Source organism: Pseudochaenichthys georgianus, chromosome 11 (assembly GCF_902827115.2).
Source record: "Pseudochaenichthys georgianus chromosome 11, fPseGeo1.2, whole genome shotgun sequence".
Classification (NCBI taxonomy): domain Eukaryota; kingdom Metazoa; phylum Chordata; class Actinopteri; order Perciformes; family Channichthyidae; genus Pseudochaenichthys; species Pseudochaenichthys georgianus.
In genome coordinates this window covers 675,036-686,304 of record NC_047513.1, presented here as the reverse complement: position 1 = coordinate 686,304, position 11,269 = coordinate 675,036, and the positions used below count along the sequence as shown (strand labels likewise).

At 42.4% G+C, this 11,269-nt stretch overlaps 1 protein-coding gene across 1 annotated transcript; it reads right to left on the bottom strand.

Moving 5' to 3' along the window:
* Window positions 1-471: 471 nt before the first annotated feature.
* ssr2 (signal sequence receptor, beta) lies at window positions 472-10,035 on the bottom strand. Its single transcript, XM_034094749.2, has 6 exons — window positions 9,924-10,035; window positions 9,136-9,296; window positions 6,628-6,726; window positions 4,286-4,394; window positions 3,640-3,717; window positions 472-966 (listed from the first exon to the last, which is right to left on the bottom strand). The coding sequence occupies exons 2-6, from the start codon at window positions 9,294-9,296 to the stop codon at window positions 856-858; spliced, it is 558 nt and encodes a 185-aa protein (XP_033950640.1). The 5' UTR covers window positions 9,924-10,035; the 3' UTR covers window positions 472-855.
* Window positions 10,036-11,269: the final 1,234 nt, after the last annotated feature.

The following is an 11,269-nucleotide window of genomic DNA, read 5'->3' as shown; positions in this document are numbered from 1 at the left end:
TATACTCAACACTGTGGACAATCCCCACAGGAGCACTTTGGGGTGAAGGGTCTCAGGGACACAACGCCATGCTGACTGCAGTGGGGTTTGAACCTGTGGTCCCCTGATCCCAACACCAAGGCTCTATCCACTGCGCCACACGCCTCCATGTCTGTGTACTATGGTATGACTTGAAGTGAATACATCTGCACTTTCCTTGCTGTTCGGAGTTTGAATCTCTATTGTAAGTCTCTTTGGATAAAAGCGTCAGCCAAATGTGAAGCAGTCACGACACAAACGGCTTAGAGAGAACCAGCTGTTTCTCATCTCAGTTCTTCTTTAAAGTTGCCTTCTCCCTGCTGCTGCGTTAATGCCTTGTGTTCACATGTCCCGACTGCATGCTGTGTTCCAAAGCACAGGATGACATTATTCTTATTTCTTTATCATGGTAAAGGTAGGAATGTAAAACCCCAAAAATAAATCAGACACAGCTTTAGAAAAAAAAAAAGCCCGTTTTTAATTACATTTCTCTTGAAGTTAAATAACTGGCGATAAACTTAAATCTGAATTCAGCTACACAATTACAAAATGGTGTTACTTGCAATTGTTCTGTTACATGAAGCAGTTTGCAGATCTGAAGGAACCGCCATCAGGTGAGAACAGAGAGCGCTCTGTACATGGTCATGGTTTGGAAACCACAAACTGTTCACCATGTTCTACTTCCTGTTCAAAGTTCTCTTATTGACGCCGCTTGCGTTATCAAATCACCATTACGTTTCTTGGTCACTGTACTTTTCAACCCCAATATGGGTTAAGCTATTCAGAGATCCTGTGCCCATAACACCTTTGACTCCCACCACCCCCCCCCTCGTCTTCTCAGTTCTTCTTGGCCTTCGGTGAGTCGTACTTCCTCTTGCTGGAGTACCAGAGCAGCAGAGGGATGCCGATGGAGGGCAGAGTCATCACGCCGAACGCAGCCCAGTCCAGCTGGAGGGGAAACACGAGGGGTCAAACCACAGCCACAGTCAGAAGTACTCTTCTAATGATCTGCCTTTTGTTAAAACTCGCTTTGCAACTCCAGTTTTAGTTTCTCGCCATGGATTATGGAGACATAACCATGAACACTTTTACCAACAGCTACTTTAATTTATATACTATCATATCTACAAATGTACAAATATCATCATAACACCATGGAAACCCCCACCTACTATATTTATCAAGTAATGGATATCTTCCCTCCGACCTGCTGATCTCAGAGCTGTTCACAATGCTAAAGGAGGAGCCGTTCAGAGAGCTGCTGATCCTTCATGTCTGCACACCTTGAGGTATTGGTAGACCTCAAGGAGCGCTGCATGTCCATTCAGTTTCAAAAGATGACATTTTATGTAAAGAAAAGTATACAAATGTATGGATTATTATCCTCTTTCTTTTTGTATTGTCCTTTACATAATATAATATATATAATACACACACACACACACAGAGAAATGATGCAAAGGATAATACCAAAAGAAAGGATAACATGCCCCTCTGTAAGGACGACTAGAAACGAATAAAAAAAGCTCTAGTTGATAGCTGTTAATGTCGCATCACTCTGAAAGGGGACTTTGTGTTGATATACCCGAGGGTGAAGTTAAGCTAGAAACGCCTCAGTGTTAGGGATATGTGAGGAACTGATAGTTTGGAAACAAGTGGATGCCAACATGTGATGGTACTCCGTTGTCTACCTCAGGAATCAACCCCAGCGGCATCCTGGGAGAAGACAAACATATTTTTGGGAAACGGTAAAGTCACTCTCGACGCAGCCCTGATGATGCTACACTGTTAGTTACAAGGAGGAGGGGCCTATCAGAGCGAGCCGTCAGCAGCTGGTGATTGGAGGCTCCTCGAGTTGCATTATGAAGTCTATTGACTTGAAATCCAAATTCAAGAAGCTTGTTCTTGTTAAATGTACTTTGAGTGAGGAAAAAAGTAGAAAAGATAAAACTGGGGGAATTATGACCCGTTTAGCTATTTACCAAAAACGAGTTTGCCAACAATTAAGTGTGTGTTGAAGCACATTGAATTATGGTTTGGTTTTTACAGTAGCATTGTATTGGCATCAAGAATCGAGGAATTTCACTAGTACTCATATCCTCTAGTGCGGTGTTTTTCAAAGTGGGGGCCGCCAGGGAGCGCCAGGGAAACGCAAAGTTTGAGGGAAGCGGGATTTTTTTTTTTTTTATGTTATTAATAACTGTATATCTATCAATCTATGTGTCCTTTGATGCCAATCTTTTAATATTTTTTGTTTTTGAATCTCACGACCGCCCTTCAAGCCAATCAGAATCGAGCTGCCCCTGCTGAGAGTGAAACTCTGCTCAGCTTTTGGAGCAAGTGAGAGCTGGTGAATGCTTCGCTCTGCAGCTGGATGAGAGCACGGATGGAGCACATGTCGCAGAATTGCTTGCATGCATCAGATTTATTTCAGAAGACAACTTTGTTGAGGAAATCTTATTTTGCAAAGCACTGGAAGGTAGGACCACAGGAAGAGACATTTCCAAGTTTTAGATGAGTACATCATCTCAAACGGACTGGTCTCGTTGTGTGGTGTGTGCTCAGAGGGGGCAGAGGGGCTGTGAGCGGCAAAGAAAGCGGAGTGACAGCTTCGATCAGGCAGAAGGCCCCAAATGTAGTGGCAACACAGCATGCTCCATCGCGAGGCACTTGTACACATCATTTTTTTTTTTTATTGCAACAGGGGGGTCCCCGCCAGAGGATGATGCTATGGGGGTCCTTGGCATGGCAACGTTTGGGAACCCCTGCTCTAGTACATGTTCTAGTAGTGCGGCGTGTATTCAGTATAAAATGACAGGACAGTGAGATGAAAGCAGCCCTGTTTTATGAGACTGCATGACGGTAAGCTAAGCTGAAGCTAAACGTGTGATCACAGCATGGTAGTGAAACACATGTTTATTGTGCCACTTTTTAATAATAAAGACGTCCATGGTTAACTTGATGTTGTACCATGCTCTCATGGCAAGAGCCAAGCTTCTTTGCTCGCTGCGTGGGACCATCAGAACAGCCTTTTAGCTGAGTAGGATTTCAGATCATTCAACAACACATCCATCATAACTTTGTTGTTTTGTTTCTTTCCGTTAACCGTCAAGTGGGAAATAAGTATTGTTAGTGTTTCTCTTAGTATCCTAAGATACTGTTATGTTTGGCTGTGAAAAAAGAAATGTGAAGGACAGACCATCTATTTCTACGTTTCCTTTCGAAAGGAGCAGGCAGTATAACATTGATGTTCTTCTCCCTGCTCCTTGTCGCTTAATGGTGTTTTTACAGAGACATGTTTTGTTAACAATTATTATACATTAAGTTTTGCATACCATGAACGGAACAAATAGAAATGAAAGGAAATAAGTCAGATGACATAAATCAGGGTTAGAGTTAGAATAATTATCCACCCCGTCATAAGAAGTTTAAAGTAGGCTGTTAAGAAATGTTCCGTATCATGCAGGGATGCAGTAACTCCAGCCCTGTTTCATAACGACATTGGACAGACTGCTGTGACTGTGGTATGTCCACTACTGAACAGGAAGCGCTGCAGAGGTAGAGATGACATCACCACAGGTCAGAGCACTCCGTGAGGAGGAAGCAGAGAGCAACACTCACATAGTGGGGGGAGAAGCGTCGGTCGAACTCCCTCTGAGCCAGGATGCCTCCCTGTCCGGGGGCACTGGTGTAGCCCACCTGAGGGGACACACACGTGAGGTTCATTCACTACACAGTCAGGCACGTGCACAGACAGACCTCAGAGGGGGTTTGAGCAAGAGAATGAGAATGTACTTTATTTACAACTCCATCATATTGTCGAACATAAAGCAACAAAAACCTGTGTCTAATACACATTATCTAAAGTGCATGTGTTGCTTTAACAATTGTTTGCCTAATTATGACATATGTGAATTATGTTAAACTAATTTGTTGGCACACACATCTTAGCCGTATAAAATCAGCATCTTCTTATTGCCCGTTATTTCTGAGGCCTAATCTGAATGCCTTTATTGTATATATGTTTCTGTTGCTGTAATATATTGTATTTTTAATAGAACAGTCTAACTTATCTAGAACATTTTATACTATAACTGTGTGGGACATGTCCTTTCTCCTGTAGATATGTCAAATGTAGTTATTCCAGGAATAGATTTATGTAAAAGTAACAAAAACCGCCGACATGCCCTTTAAATCAAATGTGTCCAGCCCCCTAACACCGTGTGGTCATGCCTGCACAGTCACTGAGATGAGAAACAGCTGTTACCAGCACTTGTCCTCCCTCCTGGGCCAGGTAGCTGACGGAGGCCGAGGTGAAGTTGAAGTACCCGGCCTTCAGGGGGCGCAGCACCACGGTGTGAGAGACATTGCTTGCTCTGGAAGGTCAACAGTTAAATCCAACAACTTGAACACACACACAATTTAAAAATGCCAATAACGATCTATAATATATTCCTATTTATTTTGTATTGAGGCTGTATTATCATTTTACATGTATACCTGATCGATAGTGTATATACTGCACTGAAAAACTAAAACGCTGACTTTAATTAAATGTATTATGTCAACAGATTTCACATAACTGTATTAGGTTAGTTCAAAGCAATAATATCAAGCTTAAACTAACAATATTAGGTTCAACTACGATTATGTGAAATCTGTTTACGTAAAACATTTCATTCCAGTCCACTTTCCAGTGTGATGTCTAATGTTCATACTGCCGTACTGTGTTATTATTAACATTATACTCTGATCTTTACTGCTTGTTTTGCACTTCTGTTAAGATGCAAACTCTATTTCGATGTCTTAGTACTTGTACTCTGTGCACTGACAATAAAGTTGAATCTAATCTAATATTTGACTCTGAGTGTTTAGATAGTTCACTTTAGTCTAAGTTATCTCAGTGGGTTTCAAACGTTTTGACCATCAATTATGTAAACACATATTTTCAAGGCACTCCTTTATAATTATTAGGATAAATAAAAACAGGTTTGAAATCATTCCAATGTATACTATAGGACAGTAAACTAAAAATATCGTTTAAAGTTGGAGAGATACAAAAATATGCATAAATAATTCAATGTTAACTAGGTCAAATAAGATATGAATGAACAACAAAAATAAAATAAGTTACATTAATTTGTTATTGACTATGGGTTACTGGTTATGTTCACATACTTTTTGATTATTAAAATATAAACCGATCTTTTTCATATGGGTGTTTTAGAGTTGTACCCCCTAGATCAGGTCTCTAGTAATTGTGTGCTCAAAGTGCACCACATTGAAGCATTTTACTTTAAAATGTTAAAAAAAATCTTCCCGGGGGGGCATACCCCGGACCCCCTAGAGCAGGTGTTCCCAACTCCCGGTCCGCGTTACTGCCGGGCCGCGAAATAGCTGTGAGTTTATTGTAATATTTTCAAAATTATAAATATATACAAATATTTTATCAAAAACAAATTCAATTTTTTTGTCTCGCATCTATACCATTCATATTATTTCATCCAAAACATACAAAATAAATCAAAATTGGTTAGCATAAGATCTCAGCCTCTCGTGCGCAGAGAAAGTTACCAGTGCGCCAATAGGAAGTGGAGCACACAGGAGACAACCGTTTCATCGCAGACTGTTATGTTTCTGTGGGGAAATGGCAGTGCAAACATTATTTGAGTTTGAAATATATCCCACAACGGCATTTGTTTTCAAATTACCATGAACAGTAATTTACACACATCTGGCCATGTTATTATGGCTGGCATACAAGCCCAGGGGTCTCACTGACATTTCAGTTGTATCAATATGTGTACAGTGGTCCTAATTTGTTTTAATTGTATCCTGGTTTTAAACTTTGTTAATATGTTTTGGATGCATATTGTTCTATTATTTGTTCAGAATGTTACATACAATTAGCCACGGTTGTCATCCATATTAGGCTATATTATTATATATTATATTAATATTTGTAAAGCGGTCCTAATTTTTAGTTTTAATTGTATCCTGGTTTTAAACGTTGTTAATATGTTTTGGATGCATATTGGCATTTCTTCAGGCTGTTAAATACAATTGTCCTCTGTTGCCACCTGCTGGTGAGTAAATATCCAAATCATTTAAAAGTGACAACCGGTCCCGCACATTTCTTTTAATGTATCTGCCGGTCCTTGGCACAATAAAGGTTGGGAACCCCTGCCCTAGAGGATGCGATCTCTACGTCCCAAATCAAACATGTTCATACAATACTGAATACATTTGAAGCCATTTTGACGTATATTACCTATGTCAATACGTTTCTGTTTTTGTAGAGTCTTTCGTAGATTTTTCATTTATTCTTTATATATAAAATCTCGCATAGGGCAGCAAATTGGCTAGAACTGGCACTGGTACTAGGGCTCAAGAGCCTTTCTTGAACTGGCAGACACATAGAAACAAATTGGCGGGGCGCACTTCGCACACACAAAAAAATTCCACGCGCTCACATTATGCTGTGCCCACGTGCCTTGACGTGCTATGACTCCATCCTAGGGGAAACACTGTACTACGATTACTGACTTCATCCTACAGCACCAACATCTGTAGGGGGAGAGCACGGTCAATAACTTGATTTAAGGATACGGTGCAATCCTGTCCCATTTCACATTCAGCATTCCTGAAACGATTCCAAAGTCTTCAGGGGGGAAAGAATCATCTGACAGCTCCACCTCCAGAGCAGCACTGTGGAGACAGAGAGAGGACATTACATTAGAGGACAACACAACAACAGTAGGTTCATCTCAATGTCCCTCCTCGACTCCTCTCTCCCCCTCCTCCGGGACTTGACCTGGAAATCGATCAAGACACGCCATTTGTTGAAGGACGCCAATTGCTGAAATGCACACGGAGGAGTCGAGGAGGGAGGAGGCTTCCAGAGGAGACGAGAGGGAGGATACACGAGAGCAGACTACGCGGAACTGTTTTCACTACTTCACAGCCTCTGCTCACTGCAGCTGATCTGACTCAGAGCTCCGCCCCCACCTTCACAGCCTCTGCTCACTGCAGCTGATCTGACTCAGAGCTCCGCCCCCACCTGCACAGCCTCTGATCACTGCAGCTGATCTGACTCAGAGCTCCGCCCCCACCTTCACAGCCTCTGCTCACTGCAGCTGATCTGACTCAGAGCTCCGCCCCCACCTTCACAGCCTCTGCTCACTGCAGCTGATCTGACTCAGAGCTCCACCCCCACCTTCACAGCCTCTGCTCACTGCAGCTGATCTGACTGAGAGCTCCACCCCCACCTTCACAGCCTCTGCTCACTGCAGCTGATCTGACTGAGAGCTCCGCCCCCACCTTCACAGCCTCTGCTCACTGCAGCTGAACTGACTAAGAGCTCCGCCCCCACCTGCACAGCCTCTGCTCACTGCAGCGGATCTGACTGAGAGCTCCACCCCCACCTTCACAGCCTCTGCTCACTGCAGCTGATCTGACTGAGAGCTCCGCCCCCACCTTCACAGCCTCTGCTCACTGCAGCTGAACTGACTAAGAGCTCCGCCCCCACCTGCACAGCCTCTGCTCACTGCAGCTGATCTGACTGAGAGCTCCACCCCCACCTTCACAGCCTCTGCTCACTGCAGCTGATCTGACTGAGAGCTCCGCCCCCACCTTCACAGCCTCTGCTCACTGCAGCTGAACTGACTAAGAGCTCCGCCCCCACCTGCACAGCCTCTGCTCACTGCAGCTGATCTGACTCAGAGCTCCGCCCCTACCTTCACAGCCTCTGCTCACTGCAGCTGAACTGACTAAGAGCTCCGCCCCCACCTGCACAGCCTCTGCTCACTGCAGCTGATCGTTAAAGGAGGATCAGAGTCATTAAATGTTTAAAGTGCTTCATTAAGAGTCAAAAATCTCTTAAACGAATGAGGAGATCATACTCTATAAAAACATTAAAGTGTGTGAAATATACTTACAAATACAATAATAATGTTTTGATTATAACATAACTTACAGTTCTTACTTGTGGTTTGTGATGCATGTGTGGCAGACCCACAGAACGTCAAACATTTAGGATATAAATACGGGTAGCATAACTAATACATATTGAGTGATTTGTATCTCTTCTCTAGGACAAATTTAATAACAACATCCAATACAAAAGCTGATCTGAAACAAGCTCAAATACCATAAGGAAATTAATCCATCAATTATTATTGTTATGATTATAACTTAAATGAAATGTTATACCTGGAAAAACAAATACAGGACCGAAAATGATACATAGAAAACTATAATAAAGAGAAGAATGGAAGAGATGAAATCATTTCAATGAGAAACTAAGTCCCAGGTTTGAAGGGATTGATGTGGAGGGAAGTCAAGTGACGGGTGATGCACTGCGCCACCAGAAGTAAAGGGCGTTGTTTATGGAGACACTGGAGTGAACGAGGACATCCTAATTAATACCTGAGGACTCCTGTCCTTGCGTCTCTTCCTCGAGTCTAAGACGCAAGGAAGGGACGAGTGAGGGAAAGGAGGAGGCGAAATATTCAATTGAGAAGAGCCTAGTTTGTCCCTTTGATGTACTCTGCCACTAGAGCACTAACATGCTCTGCTCTTGTGCTTCACAGGGGGCAGGATTTGTAGGAGATGTGGAAGGAACCCTTTCTAGGTTTTTAGGGGAGCTATGTCTGAGAAATATTTCATAACAAACAGTTCATCAATAGCTGCAGCATGTCACAGTAAGGACTTACAGTCTATACCGTTAACTCTTTGTATTTGGACTATTTAAATGTCTGGTGCCTTGCTCAAGGGCACCACGGCAGGGCCCAGGAGGTGAACTGGGACCTCTTCAAGTACCATTCCACACTCCATATTTAGGTCTGTTCGGGGACTAACATATGGAGCGTGGAATGGCTTGCACATCTCAAAACATTCTCTTGCACTATTTATCCGTTTTATTCGTTTTATGTCCTATAAATATAAATATATATATATAAATATTCATTTTGCGCTGTTGGAGGAGCCTGGGACTTAAGTTTTTCATTGCCATTTCTACACTGTAGCTACTGTGCACATGACAATAAAGCCTTGAATCTTGAATGAGGGTGTCCTGCATAAGGGGTTATAGAGAGGTGTATATATGGCAGTGCTGACCTGGAGCCCACATTGTAGATGTTGTACTGCAGAGTGAGGTCTCGGCCCTCCACAGCGTAGCGGTTGAGCAGAGATTTAGAGGCCAGCAGACGGGCCCCCTCCTCTCCGGAGGACAGGGCCAGCAGAGCCAGGACCACAAGCACATGAAGAGTCTTCATCATCTTCGAAAAGAAAAGAAGACAACTATTACAATCTGACAAATAATGCAGAGAGTGCTACAAGGTTGGGATGTTTGGGGTCAACATATCAGTATAAATGCTGGTGTTACAAATTACACATCTGTTTCAGGGGGACAACAAATGAAAACAAATTAAGAAACCACGGGATATTTAAATAAAAAAAGATAATACAATTACAACGTGCATTAAACTATGTAAAGACGGTAAGGAAGGCTACATTTGTACTTGAAATAGCCCAGTTATCAGTTAAACAGCATAATACAAAGAAACATGCTAGCTTTGAAGAGAGCAGCTATTTTGATCAAACTTGATCCGTAGAAAATAATCACAATACTAGTGTTGGAAAATAGCCTTCATTAATATTTGAAGTAAAAGTAATACATTTAGAAGTCAGTGCCGAGGGATGACCGTTCCTGACGCATACGTGTACAATACGAGTCACAACGCTATCTATCGTTAGCTCCAGTTAAACTGGACAACAAAGCCCAGGGTCTGCGTTTACACTACACAAACTGAGGCAGTAATGTTGGTGTTTGTCATTATAAAATATCAAGTTATAAAATGAGAGCAGTTTGAAGAGTTAGCAGAAATAGAGGAGCAGACTCTTACCGTGTTCTGCTGCTGTGCGAGTCGCGGATAGTGAAGGAGTTGGACAGGCGCATGCTCAGAAGCTCAAAGCTGCTGTTTGCATGACGTGTACTGACAGGGAAGTTACGGAGGGCGGGAGGCGGCAGCGCCCCCTGCTGCCTGGAGGCGATATGGCAAGACACGTTTATTTACACCCTACCCCTACACACACTACCCCTCGGTTTGCGCGTTCGCCACATTAAGTGCTGTTCCAAACCAACGACTGTGGAGGGGGAGTGGGGTGTCACTACCCGATCTGCATCCCTGCCCGATCTGTAGTGCGCATGTGCGAGATGGTCCGCCATATTGGACAACTCCGGACGGCAACCCAAATAGGACACTTGGCCTTTTGCAAAGCACAAAAAGACAACTCAAAAAAGCGAGAGAGATGAGTTATTGTTATTACAACGTGACTTCACTATTATTTAACAACTCTTTTTATTGGGTTCTTTTATTTGGGGTTAAGTACATTGTCAGAATAAGTGAGAAATTAATGTAACTGTTAGCCAGCTATATACCATACATCTTTGCATACATTCACAATATGTATTCAGTATGATAGCTGTCCGACATTTTAAAATGCTTAATAAGCACCGTATCTTTCATGATATAATTCTTTTTAAAGATAGCTGCAGATTTTATTGCTCCACCTCTTACTTCTCTTTTTAACCTCTCCCTCAGCACAAATACAATTCCAAAAGTATGGAAGTCTGCTTATGTCTTGCCTTTACTGAAAGGAGGGGAGGCAACTATTTTAAATAACTATAGGCCAATCTCTAAACGGTCTGTTCTGGCTAAGGTGCTCGAATGACTTGTGAGTGAACAAGTAAAGGAGTTTTTATGTACAAATGACATCCTGTCTAAACATCAGTCAGGCTTCAGAAAGAAACACAGCACCATCACTGCCACAATGAAAGTGGTGAATGACATTACTAGTATTTTAGATAATAAGCAGAGTTGTGCAGCTCTGTTTATTGACCTTTCCAAAGCGTTTGACACCGTTGATCATTGCATCTTAAAGCAGAGGCTACTCAGTATAGGCATATCCAGCCTTGCAGTGGGTGGTTTGTAAACTACCTCTCTGAAAGGTCCCAATGTGTTCATTTTGATGGACTGTCTTCTGAGTGGTTAAACATTTCTAATGGTGTACCACAAGGTTCTGTTTTAGGACCACTTTTATTCTCCATATATATTAACAGCGTAGGTGATAATGTGGATGAAGCTACTTTACATTTTTATGCGGATGATACTGTGATGTACTGTGCAGGTCCCACCATTAAGGAGGCTGTTGTTAAATTACAGGCTGTTTTTAACACTATTCAGACTCA

Excerpts from the sequence above, each read along its gene's own strand:
- ssr2 (XM_034094749.2), bottom strand. The coding sequence starts at position 9,296 with ATGATGAAGACTCTTCATGTGCTTGTGGTCCTGGCTCTGCTGGCCCTG. Across the intron at positions 6,727-9,135 it reads ATCTACAATGTGGGCTCCAG|TGCTGCTCTGGAGGTGGAGC; the intron begins GTCAGCACTGCC and ends CTGTCTCCACAG. Across the intron at positions 967-3,639 it reads GACGCTTCTCCCCCCACTAT|CTGGACTGGGCTGCGTTCGG; the intron begins GTGAGTGTTGCT and ends TTTCCCCTCCAG.